General features: G+C 39.3%; 1 protein-coding gene across 6 annotated transcripts in view; it reads left to right on the forward strand.

Annotated features, from left to right (window-relative positions):
• ADAMTS9 (ADAM metallopeptidase with thrombospondin type 1 motif 9) overlaps positions 1 to 23,023 on the forward strand; it is a 156,972-nt gene that overhangs the window by 13,015 nt on the left and 120,934 nt on the right. For 4 of the 6 annotated variants that reach the window (XM_074344528.1, XM_074344524.1, XM_074344526.1 and 1 more), the window contains exons 4-8: positions 15,447 to 15,736; positions 17,995 to 18,078; positions 18,179 to 18,294; positions 19,516 to 19,556; positions 19,682 to 19,787. In XM_074344528.1, the coding sequence (XP_074200629.1) occupies positions 15,447 to 15,736; positions 17,995 to 18,078; positions 18,179 to 18,294; positions 19,516 to 19,556; positions 19,682 to 19,787 (637 nt within the window). The remainder of the gene's footprint in view (positions 1 to 15,446; positions 15,737 to 17,994; positions 18,079 to 18,178; positions 18,295 to 19,515; positions 19,557 to 19,681; positions 19,788 to 23,023) is intronic. The other 2 variants (XM_074344527.1, XM_074344529.1) reach the window with 1 other exon arrangement.

Raw genomic sequence — 23,023 nt, forward strand, 5'->3', positions numbered from 1 at the left:
CCTTCACTGGAGTGTATACTTGTTACACATTAACCTCCTGGATGCTATTAATAATTTAGCATAGATTAGCTGATTAGATTAGCTGCCCTGAGAGTTGGGCCCAAATGGAGTGAGAGACAGAGGGAAGGAGCAGACTTCTGAGGGGGCTTTAAGTAAACAACTCTGGGACAGCTTGAGGGTTCCAGGCAGTGACAGAAGCTTTGGCCGATCTCATGGTCCTGCCTGGGCCCAAGCAGGTTGGTGGTTGACTAAGTAGTGATTCCTGAGAGAGGCTGGCCTGCCACCATTTTCCCGCCTTGCTCTGTCCTCAGGTCCTTTCCCCTTAGCCTTTCAGCCTAAGAACAGGCCTTCACTGAAGGAGCCATGTGCTGGGCAACGTGGAAGCACATGACAGTTTATTCCATTTACTCTCAGACCAGCACCCTGGGAGGAAGGTGCTCTATTGATTCCCATTTACAAATGAGAACACTGAACTCAGAGACGTGAATGAACTTGTCCACAGTGTGTGCAGGAAACAGCTGGACCTGAAAGCCAGAAGCAATTAGAATCTTTCAAGACAGTTTCTGCCATTTGGAGTTTATAGTTTCAGCTTCATTTCTTTTCATTTACCTCTTTTTGTTCCTCATCCATCTTTATACCTTTTTTTTCCTTTTCTATATTCTTCATTGGACTTCATGTCTAATAAATAGTCAGTATAAGCAATGACCTCTGAAATCCTTTGTAAATTGCTGGAAAGGTACTGTTTTAAATAACTGAGTTCTTGAGCTTATTTCCTCAGATTTATCTTCCTTAAGGTATTTACATTAAAATATTGCTTTTCTTTTTTTTTTTAACATTAGTGTTAATAGTACAATACTCCAATAAAATTGGCAAAGAATAGTAGAAAAAGAAACTTCTAATACAGAAACTGTTCTATAATTTTTTTTAAATTCATCATGTTTTTTAAAAGGCATTTTATTACAAACATCTTCAAACATGTAAAAGTAGAGACAACAGTAACATGAACCACAAGCATGCACCATCTACAGTTAATGACGACAGAGATTTTTTTTCCACACTTGCTTCTTTTTTTGTTTTTGTTTTCCTTTTTGTTGGAGAATTTTAAAGTAAACCCAGGTAGCGTGACATTTTCTAAATGCTCCAATATACATCTCTGAAAAATGAGGATATTTTTTCTGACATAACAGTAATAGTATTTATCAAGGTGAGCAGAATCAACAGTAATTACTCCCTATCACCTAAACAGTATCTATGTTAAAATTTTCCCAGTTGTCCCCAAAATGCCTTTTTACAGTCCATTTGCTTAATCTAAATTTAATTGATCTAAACAAGGTCCCCACATTGCAGCTGGTGGTTAGGCCTCTTAAGTAACTTGTCACTTGCTTGTCATGGTCCTTGTTAAAATTTTGTTCCCCCTGGCCCTTTTTTTCCTTTCCACTTCTCTTCTTTTACTCTTTGATTCATCTTTATTATCATAAGGTCAGGGTCCATTTGCAACAGTTTCAAAGAGCAGGGTCAGCCTCCAAACCCAGAGCATGTACCAAGAACAAAACCACCAGGAGTGAACCAGTTTTGTTGAGCACAAAAGACAGTGCATTAGGTTGGGTTTTGACCCTTCGTCTGGAGTACCTTGATAGCTTTCTTCTTTTTTTTTTAACCTACCAATAGAAAGATCCTCAGTTTACAGTATTTCCTGAGACTACCTTATCTACCATTCAAGAATTTCACTCACCTGTGTTTTGAAGCCCAGAAGAACCAGTTTCCGGTTGGGAATGTAAAAATGGCAAGTTAGGTTTGGGAGTGAAATTAGATCTCTTTGATTTATGACGTGCTTTCTTGTCCCCTCCCGTGATCCCCCGTTTTTAAAAAAATTTTTATTGAAGTGTAGTTGATTTACAATGTTAGTTTTAGGTGTACAGCAAAGTGATACATAGATATATCTATAGATCGATAGATAGATCGATCTATAGATATATATACTTTTTCAGATTGTTTTCCATTACAGATTATTACAAAATATTAAACATAGTTCCCTGTGCTATACAATAGGTCCTTGTTTTTTTATCTATTTTATATATAGTAACATGTGTCTGTTAATCCCCAGCCTCTAATTTATCCCACCATGTCCTTTCCCCTTTGATAACCATAGTTTGTTTTTTAAGTCCATGAGTCTGTTTTTGGTTTTTAAACAGAATTTGTATCATTTTTTTCAGATTCAACATATAAGTGATATCATATGATACTTGTCTTTCTCTGTCTGACTGACTTAATATGATAATCTTTAGGTCTACCATGTTGCTGCAAATGGCATTATTTCATTCTTTTTTATGGCTGAATAATAAGAAGATACGATACACAATGGAATATTACTCCCACGAGCCCTTTTAATAAGCTTCTGGATCCAGAGACAGCCCAGGGTGGCTTGCCTCACCTTTGGTCCCAAATCAGGGTCTTTCCCCATCACTTGTCATCAAATCTTGGTTGGTTATTTATCTTGCTTCAAAAACTCATTCCCTGCCAAGGGAAAGGGTCATACAGACACTTGCTAGTTTGTTCATCTTCCTAGTACCCCCCTGAAACAGGTTAAGATGCCCTTCTAAAGAAGGGCTGTAAGAAATGACAGAAGGCTGGGGCAGAGGGCTGTCGTCACATGTGCAGGCTAACAGTGGCAAAAGGTACTTGGGGCTACTCCAAGAGCTCTCAGACTGTCCCCTGAACAGGCTGTCTTTTTGGAGTGAGACACTGGAGTATCTCTTGGTTTTCTTCAAATAAACCCACTCATTTAATAAAGTGTGATTTATTCCTACAACTGAGGTTTAAAATTTTCCATTTTGGATCCACGAAAGTTTAGTTCCTTGTGATAATCAGATTCTTATAGAATCATTAGAATAGTTATTTATAGGTAACCAAAGTCAGCTTCTGTCTGAACGAAACTTCTGCATGGACATTTCATATAACTGCAAATTGTTACTAAGTATGAAGCGTTCTGAGTATCACAAAGAGGAATAGGAGGAAATGCAAGATATGGTGATTTGTGTATACATGTGGCTGGTGGACTTTGAGAAGGGGGAAAATTAAACGAGGGGTAAATGTTGACAAAATGCCTCCTTTTTTATTGACCCTTGTCTCTCATGTGGCATTAAAGTTAGCATGGGGTGTTGAAAGTGCACTTGGCTTGTGTGTGGGAAAAGTTCACATTAATATGATATTCCTCAAACTTTTTCTGCTAAGATTGTAATTTTTCACACATCTTTTTATTTTCTATGAATATTTTCTAGTATTTTCTTCCATTTTTTTCTATTAAGGTATAGTTTACATGCAGAAACAGTCATCCTTTCTAGTGTAAAATTCCGCAGGTTTTGGCAAATGCATACAGTCATGTAACCATCATTACAATCAAGATAGAGAATGATTCCTGGGGTGCTTTGTAGCAGCTCCCTGTTTTCTGTCTCATAGTTTGGCCTTTTCCAGAATGTCATATAAACAGAATCACTAAGTATAGTGTATTTGAGGTTCATCCACACTGTTGCCTGTATCAATAATTCATCCCTTTTTATTGCTGAATAGTTAGTTATCTGGGTTATACGGTCAGCATATGTTTAACTTTGTAAGAAACTGCTCATCTACTTTTCAGAGTGGCTGTACCATTTTGCAGTCCCAGCAGTAGGGTATAAAAGTCCTAGTTCTACTGCATCTTTGTCAGCACTTAGTATTGTCAATATTTTGTTTGTTTGTTTGTTTGTTTGTTTGTTTTTTTAATTTTAGCCATTCTAATAGATGTGTGGTGGTATCTCATTGCAGTTTTAATTTGCATTTCCCTAATGACTAATGATATGCTTATTTACCATCCCTGTATTTTCTTTGTTGCCATGTCTGTTCAAATCTTTTGCCCATTTAAAAAAAACTTGGAATGTCTGTTTTTGTATTATTGAAGTTGGAGAATACTTTATATATTCTGATATTAGCCCTCTATCAGATACATAGTTTGCAAATACTCTCTCCCAGACTATGCCTGTCTTTTCATTCTCTTCATTTGCAGACACGTGTCATACAAAGCTCTCTTATTTTATTGCAAGCATTTCATGCCCTGTGGATTTCATGCTGTAACAGGATGACACTACAGGAAAGCATAGTAGAGAGTGAAGTATAGAGTTTGTCCAAGACACATGCAGAGAAATGGACTAGGAGAGGCTTACTTAGGACTGATTATTCAAAACCATTGTATTTGCCCACAGAGGGATGTTGTTTTTATTTCTAGTTGGTATCTAGGAACACAGCTTTCAATTTCAAGCCAGTTTAGTTTATAGTAGGAATGGGTTCTCTTGGCTCAAAGGCAAGAACAGTTACAAAGGAAGACCTGAATTCCTAAGAATGCAACCATGTTCTATCACGCATATGTGCGCACAGGAGAGAAAGCCAGACGACGGTCAGACAGAGACACGCATAGAAGAAGTTAGGAATGCAAGATTCAGCCCTGTATGACTACACCCCTGGGGCAAGAGGAATAGGAGCCATGACTCCAATATTCCCTAAGTTCCTATTCTGTGCTTTGTGGGCAATGTGATGGTTTTCCAAAGGTAACTTGGATTATGTGCTAATTTTTTTGTTCCTCTTCAGCCAATTTCCTAATCCTCACATTTGGTGCTATTCCACTGTAATGAATCAGATTAGAGAATGGAAATAGTTTTCAGACACTATGAACCTGTTTTAGCAGATCTAAAAAAACACTTTGCAATAAGTAATGAAGATGCCTATATGGTACCTCTCTTGATATTATTTATCATCAGCTACACTTCTTCGATATCCTCTTTAAGAGTGACAGTGGCCAGGGGGAATGACTGTTGGTTTTTATCCCTTTTGAATCTTAGGACTGCATTTTTCAACATTATTCACTTATATTTTATAAGATATAAGAACTCATAATTTTTTAATACTGAAAGGAACTGTAGAGAACTTCTAGTCCCTCTTTGTGGATAAGAGGATCTAGGCTCAGGATTCTAAAGGAACTTGTAATCTTGGAGCTAAGACAAATGGAAAAGTGAGCCCTTCCCAATCCTGTGTTCTTTCCAAGCTTTAAATCAAGGAAAAGCTGTCCAGGGATGGTGCCTAAAAGAGGATGTTCAAAAGAGCAACTCAAATAAGGTTTTGGGAGTGCCAGTGGATTTGAGTGTAAGGATAATTAAGAATACACTAGTGAGATCATTTTAAGAAGTTACATCAAGGCTACAGAGAAAGATATTAGGCTTTAAATTCACTTGAGGGATTAAGTTGTCACAGCAAGGGCTGAATATACAGCAACTAAGTATCTGAATAGATAGCAACTAGATATCAGCGCCGGGGGTGCTGCAGGAAGGTGGCCTGTGGTTGGGAGGGTCCCCGGTGAGTTCAGCCTGTGATCAGAGTACAGCATGTCCCTGCAACTACTCATTACCGGGGTGGCCAGCTCATGGACATCAGGATGAGGAGGGGTTTCTACTTCAGGCTCTGGTGTAGAAACTCATCCTCAGTTACCTGTCAACTGGGAAACTTGTCTATCAAAGGAATATGGGAGCTATATTCCTTAGGAGTTGCTCAGAAGCCTTTTATAAAGGGCGCCAGCCCAAGTGCTCTTTAATCTCTGTTATGCGAGTGATACCTCGACCCATCACAGGGCCACACACGAGTGGCAGTGATATGTCACATAGCAGGAGCCCCTTTATTCCTGCAGCCTATGCTCAGCCAGTACCTCTCGGGTACTCACTCTGCAGCAGGCCCTGTACCAGCACTTTCTGTGTATTACATCGTTCAGCCCTTCCTACCACCCTATTAGGGAAGAACCGTTATCATCCCCATTTCACAGATGAGGAAACTGAGGCACAAGGGGCTTCAATGACCTGTCCAAGTTTACACAGATTGAATGCAGAGAAGCTGGGATTTGAACACAGGTCTCTCTATCTCCCAAGCCCAAATTCTTACCTAGCACCTCACGCTGCCCCTTCTGTTCACTCTGCAAATGTTTAATGCCTGGACTGCACCACCCTGTCCCGTAGCCAATAGCCTCACGTGGGTCCTGAGCCTCTGCAGTGGGGCTCGTGCTGCATGTTGGAATGATTATATTTTGGATATATTGGATTAGATGTAATATAGTATTAAAATTAATTTCATCTGTTTGACTTTTTAAAATGTGGCTACTAGAAATCCTTAGAAGCCTACCTCAGGCTCACATTTTATTTCTCCTGGAGAGCACTGGCCTAGATCCCAAGCTGTGTCCCAAAGGGGCCTGAGAGGCAGCCATCAAAGCAGGCCGCAGGTAGTGCAGGGTGCCCATGGGCAGCTGGTACCCCGCAGGGCAGAAAGGCCCATCTCCCCATACTGCTAAGAGATGAAATGAGTCCAAACCAACTTTTCCCGAGGAGTGTTTTGCAGGAGTTGAATAGCAAAACCAAACACTGTCAGTAAAATACAAGCCCAGGTATGTTCAGTATGTTCAGCAATATTAACACTGTTCCAAACAGATACGCTGTTAATATTTTCTCAAGTTATTTCTCAAGTTATTGAGGTGTGCCTCAGTTTCCTCATTTATGAAGTGGAGAGGATAGTCCCTGTCTTATCTGGTTGCTGGGAAGAATAGTGAGGTTAATCCATAATAAAATGCTTCAAAGAGGGCCTGACCCAGAGGAAAGTGTTCAACAAACGTGAACCAGTGTTACTATAATGGTAGTTGTTGTCACTGTGACTGTGTGTAGTTGAAGGAGCTGAGGGATGTTGAATGAGAAGGGTATGGCAGAACCTTTGCGGGACGTGTCCCAGCTTGTGCACCCAAGTCAGCAAAGTGACCTCCCCAGGTAGCTGGAGACACCCTCCCCTTAGGAACTAGTGGGATGACCCTCAGATATGCCTCCCACCACCCACCACCCACCACCCACCACCCACCATAGCCCCTTGGACTGCAAGAAGCATCTTGATTATTTTCTTCCAATGGCATCTCCTTCTCTCCCTGAGAGGAAGGCCCGTCCATACATTCCTCTTCATCTTGTTTTGTTTCCAGGGATTTTTCAGCCCCCTCATCAGTTGGCCAAGATCCTGTAAGTTTCCCAATTCCATGGCTAAACAAAATGTACACTGGTTTCTTTCCCGCAAGACTTCTCAGGCCTTTTAAAATGCTAATGCATATGGAGAAAGTCCCAGATGTGAATGCTGTGTAGTGGTTTGCAAACCCACTTGGTTTGTTTTTGGAAATATCTTCTGGGACTCATGTTCCATCAGCCATTCTTGGGAAAACATCGTCCATAAAGGTTCTGGCCAGCCCCAAAGGAACCTTCTTGATATCTCTCCCGCCGCCGCCCTCTGCACCCATGTCCAGTGCCACTTCTCCCCCCAAAACTCATAGTTTGTCCAAAGAAATGAGCTTGGGGACGTGACCCTAGTCAGCATCTAGGCATTCACTGTTGTTTTTCAGGCTGTCAAATTAAGAACCCTTAAAAAAAAGTAAACCCTGGTGATTTTCATTCATACTCTTTAGAGCTTTATATACACAGAACAATTCCTTCCCTTAGCTCCTTCCTCACCCAGTTCTGGAAACACATTGTTCTTTATTATTAGAACATTTGTGGGTTTTATAGCTGTTTTTGTTTTTATGGTTTATCTCTTTTATCCCCCCACATTGTGTTTGTTTATCCATCCTCCTCTGATGCCAGTAGACTGTCGCTCCTGTCCCTTGGAGTCCCAGTGTGAAGGCTTCACTGAGTAGCTCTCTGAACATTCCCAGTGGGCGCAGATCTTTGATGGGACTAGAGCAGAGGGCTGGGCACTGCCATCGGCTTCCACTTTTTGTTTCCTGGATGTTATCAGCTGTTGAGCCAGTTGAGAGGCGGACGTGTCTGTGGTAATTCTTGACATCTAATGCCATCTCCGACGAGGTCTTCTCACGTCAGACTGCACGAGCTTCTTACCTAGGTTGGAGGTTCCGTGAAAGCAGAGGCTGGTCTTTATGACTTTCCTTCCTTCCTCCCCTCCCTCCCTCCTTTCCTTTAGAAGATCCTTCCAAAAATAGAATTGCTTTGTTTGAGAAACCCTGACGTCAACATTCTAATAGATAAAGAGAGGATATTTTGCATGCTACTAGTAAAACAATAACAACTAAGAGTTATTATCACATTAAATATTATTGGATCTTTCCTGAGTGCCATGCTCTGTGTCCCAGGCATTTTCCATATTATCTCTTTTCATCCTCACTGTTACTCTTTAAGGGATGTACTGTTAGTGTGCTCATTTTACAGATGACAAAACCGAGGCTTTGAGATAGGAAGTTGCCCAAGAAAGGCGGCTAGAGCAGCACTAGGGCAGGAACGTGAATAAAGGCTGGTCTGGCTACAGAATCCAAGTGTGGAACACTGACGAGTCCTGTCTGCCTCCTTCTGGCTGTCAGGTCCTGCAGGAGCAGAAAGGGGACTTGCTGCAAACCTGGCTCGCCAGTCTTCCCTTTGGTCCTGGGCTGTGATTCTCCTGCCCGCTTGGACCACGAGGTCACAAGGTGGCTCAGTGCCTTAAGGAAATTCAGTTAAATTTTGATAAACCGTATGAGCATAGAGAGCAATAATTAACTTCCCAACTGTGAAAGTTAACATTCAGATCTCCTTCACTCAACCCTGGTGGGTGGGAAACACTCAGTGAGTAACTGCAGAGAAACCGGGCCCGGATGTAATTTTACAGAATAGTTCTAGTTATTTCGTAATGTCACATGCATTTGATTGCGTGGCAATGCGAAATGAAGCTCATTTGAAACATTTTTTAACCAATAAATAAGCAAATATTGTTCAAGTTTTAGGCTGTAAGATTTTTTTTTAATAATGATACCATCTTAAATTTTTATAATACTTTCTTTTTAAGAATAAGCCCCCAGTTTTATTTTTGTTTTGTAGTCGCTGTGGTTTCTTTCAACGTACTTAGCTCAGCGCATTGCGCAGAAAAGGTGCAAAAAAATAATATTTTAAAATCAGCTTATAATTGACCAGTAATTTCCTATATACTTTCTTATTTAATTCTCCAAATAGCCTTAAGGTGGAAATAGCTGTTTATATACCCACTTAAGAGATCGGGAAACTGAGGCCAAGAGAAGTGACTCAGAAAAGAGCATTTAAGGATGTAAACAGCTTGTCTTTAAAATTGTTATTTGAAGCCAAAAAAATTGTTTTTAAGAAGAACACTCTCCCTTAAATGGTTCCATTTAGTTCTAACTCACCATGACTTTATAACTGGCAAAAATAGAGGAAAAAAATAATATTTATTGATTGCTTCTTATGTGCTAGGCACTTCACCTGTATGATCTCCAGTTACTTCTTTGAAATAGGTACTGTTCTTACTCAGCTTCGTAAGTAGAAGAACTGACGGTGAATAGTAGTCAGTTATTTGCCCAAGGTCTAATAGGACTTGAAATTTGAGCCCTTTAGAGCATGAAATCTTAGAATAGAGGCTGTTTGTGGCAGCATAAGCATCACTGCTCCCACTTCATAGTCATAAAGGCCGAACAGTTGTAAAAGCCAATGTTGTCATGTTCTTGGAATAAAGCATCATAATTGTGGTACCTATAAGTTGGCATGAGGAAACACACAACTGCAAGATAGAACTTACTAACATGCATAAATTTATTCACATGCATATGTGAGGATTCAGATTGTCAACTATTGTACCTTTCTCTGAATGCAAATGTGCATTTAATTCTTGGAGATACCACGTACTTTTTTTTAAAGTTAAGTCTGGTTTTTTGGTTTTTTTTTTCTTTTTTAAGAGCAGATTTAGGTTCACAGAGAAATTGAGAGGAAGGTGAGGAGATTACCCATCTGTCCCCTGCCCCTGGGCATGTACAGACTCCCCACTGTCAACATTTCCCATCAGGAGCTACATTTGTTACAGCTGATGAACCTACATTGACATATATTTATGACCCAAGTTCCAGTTTACATTACAATTCCTCAGGTGTTGTATATTCTGTGGATTTGTACAAATGCAGAATAACACATATTCATCCTTATGATATCATACAGAGTATTTTCACTGCCCTAAAAACCCTCTGAGTGCTCTGCCTATACATTCCTCTCTTGCCCCAACCCCCTGGCAACCACTGATTTTTACTATCTCCATAGTTTTACCTTTTCCAGAATGTCGTATAATTGGAATCATACAGTATGTGGCCTTTTCAGATTGGCTTATTTCACTTAGTAATATGCATTTAAGATTCCTCCAAGTCTTTTCATGGCTCGAGAGCTCATTTCTTTTTAATACTGAGTAATACTCCACTGTCTGGATGTACCACAGTTTATTTATCCATTCACCTACTGAAGGACATCTTGGTTGCTTCTAAATTTTAGCAATTATGAATAAAGCTGCCATAAACACCCAAGTGCAGGTTTTTGAGTGGATATAAATTTTAAGCTCCTTTGGATGAATACCAAGGAGCATGATTGCTGGATCATACATTAAGAATACGTTTAGTTTTGTAAGAAACACCCAAACTGTCTTCCAAAGTGACTTGTACCTTTTTGCATTCCCACCAGCAGTGAATGAAGGTTTCTGTTGCCCCAATTCCTTGTCAACAATTGTTGTTGTTAGCATTCTAGATTTTGGTATATCGTTTTTTGTATTTTCTTGATATGTGACGTGGAACATATTTTCACATGCTTATTTGCCATCTGTATATCTTCCTTCACTCAACATGCTACTTTAAGATTTGAACTAGACCAGGTTGGTCATAAGCTATTTAGTTAAGTCAGTGGATTAAATTTTGAGGATTCCTTAAAGAAGAAGAACCAAGACAAAACGCTTTCCTATTTCTGAATGTTATATTTGAACTTCAAGAAGAGGCATGAGGATGGTACAGTCACTATGGAAGACAATGTGGCAGTTCCTGAAAATATTAACCATAGCATTACCATATAACCCAGCAATTCTACTCCTAGGTATATACCTAAGAGAAATGTAAATATAGCCACACAAAAACTGGTATGTACATGTTTATAGCAACTTTATTCAATTGAGTTGTTGAACCCAAATGTCCACCAATTGATGAAGGAATAAATAAAATGTGGTATGGCTATATAGTAGAATATTACATGGCAATGGAAAGTGATAGAGTACTGACACATGCTGCAGTGTGGATGAACCTTGAAAGCATGCTTGGTGGAAGAAGTCAGACACAAAAAGCCACATGTTGTATAGCTCCATTTGTATGATATGCAAATCCATGGATACAAGACATAGGTTAGTAATTGCCAGGGGCTGAGGGGAGAGGGGCAATGGGGATTGATGGCTAATGGATACAGGGTGTCTTTCAGGGGCAATAAAGATACTCTAAAATTAGGTAATAGAAATGATTACCCAGCTCTCTGAGTGCACTAAAAGCCACTGAACTGTTCATTTTGAAAGTGTGATTTTTGTATTCTATAAATTATATCTCAATACAAGTAATAATAAATGTAAAGCTATATATGGGTGAAAAGAAGAGCAAAAAGACACAGACCATTTATACTGTGCTTTCTCCTAGGGTGAAATTTCATTATGTAGCCCATTCTGATAAAACTATTAGGGAAGTGACATTGAAGATTTGAAATACTAGTCTCATTTCCATTATGCTAAAAGGTCACTAAAGAGACATGTAAATGACTTTTTTTTTTATCCTAACACTGTGTGTCCCTCGGTGGAAATCATTCTCTGATGTTAACAATTTCTTTTCAGAGGATAGAGAGTTAAATAGATATACTAGTTACATTGTCTATTTTTTCTATTCTCTGTAAAAATGTTACTCCATATGTAGTCATAGTGAATATTTGCATCTTTAAAGCTCATACTATTTTTAATGCTAAATTCAAAACTGCTTGTTAAAATGGTTAATGTGGTAGCAATTAGTTGGGCTGATTAGGTCAATAAATATTCTAACTTTGTTAGGATAAAAGATCCGATGGGTAAGACTGGGAAGTATACATTAGAAGATGTTGCTTTTGATTCCGAAGAGGTAATTTTATTCCTGCTTTTTTATACCACGTAAAGCATACTGAATTGTTTCTTTGATACACAAATTAGTGGTGAATGAAATGTTTTCCAGGTATATTAGAACTTACATGGGTTGTTCTCTGTTACAGTGTTTTCTGTTAGAAATCTCTTTTAGTGATTAATGCCTTAATTTTCTCAACTGTGCTACTTAAACAGTGTATCTTTTTCCCAGCCAGTGCCTTGATTAGTCCTCAGGTATTTCCATGCCCGAGTCCCCTCTGATGATTCTCTGAGAGATGATTTCCCCTTAGTGTTCCAAGGAGTGAATTATTTCCAGCATTTCCTGAGTGTTTTTCTCACTGCAGTTGTTCTTCTCTCTAAATAAACCTGATAAATCAAAATATTTATGAGACGAAAGTAAAGATTATTTGCTTTTCACAAACTAAGTGATATATTTTCTTTTTAAGCAGCTTTCTTGAGATATAATTCACATACCATACTATTATCCATTTAAAGTGTTCAATTCAGTGGTTTTTGGTGTATTCACAGATGCATGCAACCATCATCACAGTCAACATTAGGATATTTTTATCACTTGAAAAAGAAAACCTGTACCTATTAGCTATCATATTCACACTCTGCCTTCAGCCCTAAGCAATTATTCTACTTTCTGTCTCTATAGACTTGCCTATTCTGGACATTTCATTTACCTGGAGTCATATAATATGTGGTCTTTTGTTACTTCACTTTACTGATTCAATAAAGTTTATCATAATGTTTTATAATGATAAATTGACCGAAATGAAGGGAGAAATTAAAAATTCAATGATAGTAGTTGGAAATAGCAATGCTCCACTTTCAGTGGTAGTTAAAATAGGCAGAAGAGTAGCCAGTAAACAGAACACTTGAATAACACTGTAAACCAATCATACCTAACGGGTATCTGTAGAACACTCTGTCAAACAACAGCAGTACACACATTCTTCTGAAGCGCACGTGGAACATCCTGCAGACTAGACCGTATGCTAGGCCATAAAACAAATCTCAGTAAATTTAAAAGCACAGAAGTAATGCAGAGTATCTGCTCTGACCACAGTGGAATGAAATTAGAAATCAGTAACAGAAAAAAAAAAAAAGTGGGAAATTCATATATATATGGAAAGTAAACAGCACGATCCTAAATAACCAAAGGAGAAGTCAGAAACTATTTTGAGACGAATGAAAATGAAGACACAACATATCAAAACTTACAGGATGTAGCTAAAGTAGGGAAAGTTATAGCTATATTTTAAGTGACTCTATTAAGAAAGAAGAAAGATCTCATATCAATAATCTGACCTTCTACTTTAAGACACTTAAAAAAGAGGAACAAACTAAACCTAAAGCAAGCAGAAGGAAACAATAAAGACTGGAGCAGAAATTAATGAAATAGAGGACAGAAAAGCAAGAGAGACTTTAAAACCTTTGAAACTTCACTGATGATAATACATTGTATTAAAATATTATAAAAGACATTAAACAAGGGTTATTTGTTTTTCATAAAATAAGTGACGTATTTTAATGTGTTAAAAGACATTCAATTTTCAACGGGGCTTCCCTACACCTTTTGTAAAAAAGCAAGTGTTTGTGAAAATATCCACAAGGCATTGTCTTTTTTTCCAATTCAGATTCAGTTTAGAAACTGTCAACCAAAGCATGAGCTCATTGCAGTTCCCAGCTCTTGCACAGTCTTGCCTGATGAAGAGAGCCCTTTTTAGGGAGTTGATCAAATCCTTGCCTGGTTCCTCAGACCACCTCTTCCTGTATATGACATTGGACAAGTTGGTCAATCACTTTGAAACTTATTTTCCTCATTTGTAAAATAGAGGTAGTTTTCTGAGTCTGAGAGGAATGAGATAACGTAACAAGATTACATATGAGATGGCATACTTAAAAGAGCCTAGTTCAGTATCTGGCACATATGTAGTGCTTGATTAGTATCTATTCTGTAATCACTGGTGATTTAAAAATGGAACAACAGCCTAATTACCCATATGGCATAGAGATGCATGTGTGAATAGTCTTGAAAGAGAGACTGGAAGAAAAATAATCTAATGTTGAATCCTACCACGTACCAGGCTCTGGGCTAGTCATGTTAACTATAACTGCACCACGTAGGACTTGTTTGACGGTTTGGGCCGATTTCACTATTTTAACAGCTGCTAAAACACTCAGCTTGGGCAAAAGACACATCCTGGCCCAATCGATTGTTTTAGCAATAGGTTACAATGGTTAAATATTTGAGCCCTTCAAATATGAAACCACTTATAGTTTAAATTCTTTGTTGTTGTTATTGCTGGTGTCATGAATTCTGTATCTTGTGTTTAGGAAGGCATACTTCTTTAGTTGTGTAGTTCTGTTGCCCTGTTTTGACAACAGACTAGCGACATTAAAGCTTTAAAACCCATTTATGATTTGATAGGCGAGGTAAGTGATTAAATTCTGTTTTTACTCCAAGCGTATTTTGGCAGACACTTTTATGTTTACTCTGTTTATTGTGTGATTGAGGACTTTGAAATGGAATATTTTCTCCAGCAATAGAGGCTTCAAACCAAGTTCGAGATCAGTGCTTCTCAAAATGTTACCATGAATGTGAATCACTTAGAGAGCATGTGAAAAGGAAGCTTCTGATTTATCAGGTCTGGAGTGGGGCCAGAGAGCGTACATTTTAAACACACTTCCAGGGGTCGCCAGTGCTGCTGGTCCATGGACCACACTTGGAGCTGCAAGATTGTGTAGAATCCCAGAGGCACCTAGGCAGGAGTCAGAAATGAGGAGAGCTCCTCTGACATTGTACTCCCTATTCATACTCTCTGATTAATCTACTTCCTTAACTGAGCCCTCAAATAAATTAATTAAAAATTTGGAGGCGTTGAATATCAGTGAGTCTGTTGTTACATTTCATGTGTTACAATGATTAACTATGGTAATTGAATAATACCTTGTCATGCATTTTCTGTAGTTCTTTTGTACTGTCTATTAGCCAGCCCACCTCTCGGGCCTCTATACTGTATCTCATTGAGTATCACAAGCGATGTACACGAAGCTTGTCTATTTCCATTCTCTGGAGTTCTGTAGCTGCATTGTTGGCGCTTACTCCATCTGTGGCAAAGAGCAGTGAAAGCGAACCACTTAAATCCCAACCAGACTTTTGTTACCAAATTGAAAAAAAAATCAGCAATTGTTGCCCCTAAACTCAAGCCTGATTTTCTAATACCTTAAATGAGCATTTCTGAAAGTTTCCAGGGCAACTAATTTCAAGTCCTGAGTCATTTAGATGAGGGTGCAGATTGAGTTTCACCTGGAGAGTCCAGAGCGTGCCGAACTTGATTTTGTATGTAATTTGACTACAGAGGCATCATTTTAAGATGTGGCAAATTCAATTCTTCACAGGAAATAGATGTGGCTGGAAATGTGATGTGTGCCCTCTGGTTTTTTTACAGAACACAAAAATAGTCACAGGAAAGACAGGAGGAGAATGAGGACGAGAAAATGGGGAGAAAGGAGCAGCCTGGCTGAAGATGTGGCCGTATTAAAAAGCAGCCTAGCCACCAAAGCGCTTTTTGCCTATGGTAACGAGACGGACAGCACACGGGAAAAGAGGACCCACAGAAGAACAAAACGTTTTTTATCCTATCCACGGTTTGTAGAAGTGATGGTGGTGGCAGACAACAGAATGGTTCTATACCATGGAGCAAACCTTCAACACTATATTTTAACTTTAATGTCAATTGTAAGTACATTCAAAGAAGGTGATTTATGATGTCCCTACATGTGCCATTGGGGAATGGGTTTCCACCCAGTGCTTTGGAGGACCATTCAGGGCTGGCATTTCAACCCTTCAGGCAAGTGGAGAACATAGGATGAGTCACTGGTTGCCTCTTGATAATGACAGTCATGGGTTATCAATTTTGAGTGTTCACTCTGTGTTAGACAATGTGCTTCTTACTTAAAAGGCATCATTTCTAGTCCTCCTGGCAACTCTCCTAGGTAGGATTATCATCCCCATTTTGTAGATAAGAAAGCTGAGCCTCAGAGGAGTTAGGTCACTTGCCCGTGGTCATGTAAGCTAGTAGGTGGCTTAGAGACTACATGTGACCTCTAGCTTGTCCAGCTCCCCAAACCAGTGCTCTTTGACATATGGACTTGCACAGCCAGGTGTGGGTCTCCAGTAACACTTTTGGATCCTGATTGTGGATCAGAGTCATTGGTAGACTTTTAAAAATATAGCAGCCTGCCTCGGTCCCCCTCCCTGGGATTCTAATTAAGTAGCCTTAAGGTGAGGTGTAAGAATCTCTCACTCTATATTTCTGCTCTCATTTGGAATTGGAAAAGTAATAAATTTGCATGATTAAAAACAAATCCAACAGAACCAGAGACTATTGACAAAACTTAAGTGTCCTTCCCTACCCAGGCCTCCAGGTCCCTTCCCAGAGGCAACCACTGTGACCAGTTTTTTTGCACACATTTCTAATCAGCACTGCCCAGTTAGGAACAGAATGCAAGCCACATAGGTCATTCTAAATTTTCTAGTAGCCATGTGGAAAAGAAGAAATGAGTAAAATTAATTTTAATGAGGTATTTTATTTTACACCCAAATATAATCATTTCAAAACTTTAACTTTTTATTTACCTTTTCTTCCATACTGAGTCTTCCAAACCCAGTAGCTGTTTTGTACTCACAGCACATTTCCATTCAGACTGGCCACATCTCTAGTGCTCAGTAGCCAAGTGTGGCAAGTGGCAGCCATATTGGACGGCGCAACTCTGGATGTTTCTTAGGCAAATATGCATGGATATACTTTCTTTTTTCCAAACAGAAATGGAGCGTTCTCATATATGATTTTACGTAGTGCTATTTTCTTGAAATACTGGAGTTTGTTCCATAATAGCTCAAATGATCTGCTTTCATTCACTTTAAGCCTCAATATAGCATTCCTATTAATTCATCCTAATTTATTTGAATGGCACTCTACTTCTAATAAATTCCCCAAATTAATGGGAAAAGCATCCATTTGGGAACATTGATTTGGAGTTTCTTCTTCCTTCTCTGTGGCCCATGGTTCTCCTTGCGTTTCCCCTCACTGCCGGGAACCATGCCCTCTGCTCTCCACCCCAACCTGCCTCTCCTCCACACCCCCTCAGTCCCCCTTCACCATGCTCTGATCCAGGTGCCCAGCTCTCTCTCGTTTCCTGGAAGAGGGAAAAGAAAGCCTAGTCAGGCCTGGTACAGACTTAATTCCATTCCTACCCCATAAATTCAGACCTGTCAGGAATTTCATGATGAGCCTGGACTTAGGGTGCAATTGACCTAAGCTGGGAGTTCTGGCTCTGCTACTTACCCCTGGCTGTTTAGTCTTGGACAAGTTGCTTAACTTCTCTGAGCCTCAGTTTCCTCATTTATTGACGAAAGATTATAATAATAGCCCAGAGTTTTGTTGTGGGGACTAAATGCAAAGGCATATGCAGTTTCCAGCAAGGATCTAGTCCACAGTAAGCATTTAATGAATGTTAGCGTTCATCATGGACAATAATAATGAAAAAAACTAAACAAAAACAAAAACAGTCTACCAGGTTGTAGAGAACACAAATGGTTGGTAAACATGAGGAACAGCAGAATTAGCAAGCATGTGGTCAATGTGAGATTCCATAAATGGCAATCTGGGACTCCAACTGGGATGAAAAAGCTTGATCAAAAATTAATATCCATTGTTTTGGCACAAAGAACTATTAAGTACATGGCAATGTGATTTCCAAGGAAAACACCTTGAAATTTAAACTCGTTTGCATTCATTCCTATCTAAAGCTGCCATCTGTGAATTTTTCAAAGAGACTTTTAAGAAATGTTTGCTGACTGAATGAAAATTCACAGCTCCAAAATGCATCTGTTGCATGAAACGTAAAAAGAAGTGAAGCCCAACATAAGAAGTGAATTGCTTATTGCTTACCCAGAGTTCACAATTAACTTTGAAAAATTTATCTCGGTTGCAGGTAGCCTCTATCTATAAAGACCCAAGTATTGGAAATTTAATTAATATTGTTATTGTGAACTTAGTTGTGATTCATAATGAACAGGTAATCAAGTTTTTTTCTTCTTTCTTCTATCTGTATCCGAAACGGCATATCTAGTTGACGTGGGTACAACAGACCAACCATAATTCTTTTCTGTCTCTAGGAAGGACCTTCCATATCTTTTAATGCCCAGACAACATTAAAAAACTTTTGCCAGTGGCAGCATTCAAAGAACCATCCAGGTGGAATCCAGCATGATACAGCTGTTCTTGTAACAAGGTATATGGATGTCTTATTCCCCCAGTCTCCTAGCTTCCCATCAAGTTGATGGGATAAGGTCATATATTCCTGGTAGCCCGCTCTTACGACAGAGTTTTTCAGCCTCATCACTATTGACATTTTGGACCAGCTAATTCTGTGTCGTGGGGACTGTCCTGTGCACAGCAGGATGGTCAGCTGCATCCTTGGTCTCTACCTGCTACCTACCAGTAGCATGCCCCCCTCTTAATTGTGACAATAAGCAGTGTTGTCCAGAGGTTGCCAGATGCCCTTCAAGGGTGCATAGCAGGAGGGCAGACTCAGCCCTGGTTGAGAACCACCAACCCATAGCTGCCAAGTAGGGGATAAATGTGTTAGGCAGGAGTGAAGGTAAACGCCCTTACCAAGAAGGTACCTGCCATTCAGGTTACCGTGCAGGATATAAATTCAGGGTTGCCAGCTTTTGTGATTCTGCAAGAAGGCAGAAATAAAGATTTTGTTTGTTTGTTTTTTTGAAAATGTGAAATCTCCCAATTTTTGAATGGTAGCTTCTAGCTCAAAAGTATTTAAAATGCTGCATGGGGCAACAGAGAGGTATGCTGGCCAACTGTGCCTTCCATCAGCCCCCTCTGATATGGTCACACTTTCTCTTAAGTGAATGTAAGGGAAAGGCATTTAGAGCCTTCTCAGAATGTTCATTAAGAGGGGAAGGGTATAGTTCAGTGGTAGACTGTGTGCCTGGCATGCATGAGGTCCTGGGTTCAATCCCTGGTACCTCCATTAAAAAAAAACAAAACACCTAATTAACGGCTCCCCAAATATACAGTGCTGTATGTCAATCATATCTCAATAAACTGGAAGGAAAAAACATTTTAAAAATTAAAAAAAAAAAGACATTGGCACATTGTATCTGACTTTACTGCTAATTTAAAGAAAAAGAAAAGAAGAGAAACTAGAACCACTTGCTCCAAGGTCTGAGGAATAAGTCCTGGTTGGAGAGGTTGCCCCCTTAATCTTGGCTACCCCTTTGGCCGAAGGAGACCTCTCAATGTAGCTTTTAATCTGTAAGTCAATGATTCCCAAACTCTTTTGAGTTGCAAACCCCTGATTTTGTGAATTTGTTTTATGTAAAGCCCCCTCCCCAAAGTGGTGTTGTGGTGACTGCCTGGAAGATTCGAAAATAATTGCTTGTATTGACATTTGCTTTTTGGTGTCAAGACCCTAAGTCTGCTTTGCTTTCAGACAGGATATCTGCAGAGCTCACGACAAATGTGATACCTTAGGTGAGTCCGCTGTGCGTATCCTCTTTGGCTGTAACAGTTGACGACATGTTTTTCTTCCAAGCCATGATTGCTTTTTAAAGTAAATCCTTGTTTTTGTTTTTTTCATTTTTCCCCCCTTCTAATAGGTCTGGCTGAACTGGGAACCATTTGTGATCCCTATAGAAGCTGCTCTATTAGCGAAGATAGTGGATTGAGTACAGCTTTTACAATAGCCCATGAACTGGGCCACGTGTACGTTTTTCTTTTCCTTATTTTCATTTAATTCAGAGTGACCTAAAAAACTCTCGTTCCTTCGCATCAGGGACCATTCACTGGACTTTAGAGGGTGTAAGGTGCTTCTTGAGTCATGGTAAAGTTGCAGGGTTGAAGGGCTTGGAACCTCAGTGGGAGAAATGACTTTAACTTTGGAAAGCTGAGGAAATGCAGTGCATCCTCGTCAGTCAGAACTCGTATGTTTCTGGCTTAACTGTACACATCTTCTAGGCAAGATCTAATATGCTCCTTTCCTCCTGGCAAGGGGCAGGCTTTTCTACCCCATCCACTGAAGCAGACAGCATATTAGTTTGGAGAACTTGCCTGACTTCACATCTTTGTTTACAAGGGTCCTCCACCATTGCTGGGAGCCACACGATTTTCCCAAATCCAGATCATTCCTGATTCTAGTTATACAAGCCTGTCATTCAGATGGGAACAGAGATAGCCCTCTTTCAGGGGAAAAAATGAACAAAGATACAGAGAAGAAAATATTACCTAATTATGGTCACTAAGTATCTGGTCATTATGAAACTGGCTTTTCCTTTTTGTTCTTTAGAGACAGTTTGGTTAGAACATGGGATGAAACAGTATAAATTTACTCAGAGTTATTCTGATTTTTGATCTGCATTATTTTCTTTCTAGAATGATTACATTACTTATAATGTTTTTGAAATAATTTTCTCAAACGATGTCATTAGTATCACATAGATGGATGTCAATTTGCATGTAAAATGCTAACTTTATTTAGAGATAGCGTCATCCATTAAGCAAGCTTTTTCATTCAGCAGATGTTTTTCAAAGGCACTTTATGTGCAATGTACTATGCAAGGTGTACATACAGATAATCACTAATTCAACTGAACATATAATGAGCATATTTTAAAACTAGTGCCTTTCAAGCTTATTTTAAGAGCACACCCCCTCCTTTTTTCTCCAGAGGAAATATTGTCAGATGCCCAATGTTTAAAGAATAAAAGAGGCATGACTTTCAGTTAAGCTACTGTGGCAGACCAGAGTCCTGCTTCGTCAGCTGCCTCCCTGTCCTTTGGTTTCTGAAATACCTTCACGAAACTCCAGGATTTCTTGGAACTAGGTTTGAAAACTATTGGTTCCACCAGCATTTCCCAAAGTACAGGGCTCTAACACTGATTCCAAGAGAATGGCCCATAGCAGGGGGAAAAAAAAGAGTTTTATAGTCTAGTGATGTAAAATTTTTTTTATTAGTCCAGCCTTGCTTGGAGCCTCAAGCCCAAATGGCATAAAGTAAAGGCTCTGACAAGTCCTGTGTTGGTTTTGTTTAACGTGGTTTTCCCAAACTTATTTTAACATAATCTTCGGGGGATTTTCAGCTATTTGTTTTACATGAAATCTAGTAAATTACTTTTGACCTTTAAATCAGAGGTGTAGATCTGACCATGAAGAAGAGGGTGGCATTTCAGTGGGGCAGCTATTCCGGCCCCAGAGAATGGAATTGGGAGAGTTACAGAGGTAGGAATGTAAAGGCAAGAGTTCGTGTTGTCAACACACTAACATTTCCCCCCACAATATGGCTAACAGAAATATACTGTTTAAATAAATATAATTCATTCCCTATTAATTCTTTTCCCAAAAAGAGTTTATAAACTCCTTTTAGGTAGCCAGTTAATAAAGTTGACATTTTAAGAAAAGACAGAATTTTGAATTGCAAAAACTAAATATTTTTAGCTATAGAGGATGCCTCCATTCACAGTTAACAACCATCTCCCCCCACAAAAGCCACATTGTTGACATTGCTCTAGGAGCTTTCATTTATATTATCTACCTTCATCTTTGTAATCCCCACCAGGTAGGTATTATTTTGTTCTTGTGTTTGAGGTATTAAATTACCCAAAGTCTGGTAGCTAAGTTTTGTTTTGATGTTTTGTCTCATATAGTTAGCTTTGTTTATATTTTAAGAAAAATGAAAATCCTTTTATTTAAAAAAAAAATTGCTACTGTGCTTTTGTAGCAGATTTTCTGATGAACTTTTTCAAAAGTAAGTTGTTGCAGTCGTGACTTTCTGATCATATAAAACCCAAGAGCCGACTGGGGGAAATGCACCCAACTGACCTTATGTTGGTTGAGCATGATTGGATGCTTCGAAAATAGCTTCTCCCTTCTCATCCCTGCTTCATGGACACCCAGAATCTAAGAGTTAGGGAGAATTTGGGAGGTAATTGTGTCTCTGCTGGATCCAGAAATCCTTACACAGGATTCCTGATGAGTCTCCCACAGCTTGTCTCCCAGGAGGGAATGTAGTTTGTATACATTTAGAATCAGACAGAGAAGTACACTCCATGCCCAGCTGCGCCACCTTAGTAGCCATGTGACCTTAATCAAATAGTTAAACCTCTCTACAACTCAGTCTCCTCTTCTGTAAAATGGGGATAGCAGTAGCACACCACTCATTGGGTCAAATAGGTCATTAAATGAAATAAAGCACCTAATGCATCTAACACTCTGGCTGGTGCGCTGTGAATGCTCAGAAAGTCTTGGTAATTATTTTTCAGTAAGTGCTAGATGAATATTTATTATTCTGCAACCCCTGCTCTGAGCAAATGTGCCTGACACTTGAATGAAAATAAGTTTTGTGTACACGATGAAATGAACTGGGTTTTGTCAAGTCATGATGGGGTGGGGAATAAACACCAGCTCCTTTGCACCAGAGAGAAGTAAACACGGAAGATTTGAATGCTTTGCTGGTATTAGGTTTGTTGAAATAGGTATTACACTGACAATGCAGCTGGGATTTAGAAACCTGGGCAGTCATTCTTTTAAGAAAGTGGACTCTTAAACATCAACTACTATTAAGTTCAACCAAGACAGTTTGAGTTTTCCCAGCTCACGTTTTCCATCTGGCAATTATTGAGGGGCCCAAATTTTTAAAAGAAAAAGGAAATCAAACTTAAGAGAAATTATCGAGCTAGAACTCACAGACTTTTATTCCCAGCTTTTTACTTTCATATGAAGCAAGTCTATATACTTATGTCTGACTCACTTGTGTTTGTATTTCGAGATGAACTAGTGATGGGGGTTCCTCCCTCAGTGCCAAATTAATCATATGCATCAATTTTGTGATTGGGCAGAGTCACCCAGAGAGGTCAGCCCTTGTGAGCCTGTTCCCCAGTGGTTGGGAACCTGAGCTGGGAAGGGTGTGTGGGTCAGTGGGTCGTAGAGCTGATGTTTCTGGATTG

Source organism: Camelus bactrianus, chromosome 17 (genome assembly GCF_048773025.1).
Source record: "Camelus bactrianus isolate YW-2024 breed Bactrian camel chromosome 17, ASM4877302v1, whole genome shotgun sequence".
Lineage (NCBI taxonomy): Eukaryota > Metazoa > Chordata > Mammalia > Artiodactyla > Camelidae > Camelus > Camelus bactrianus.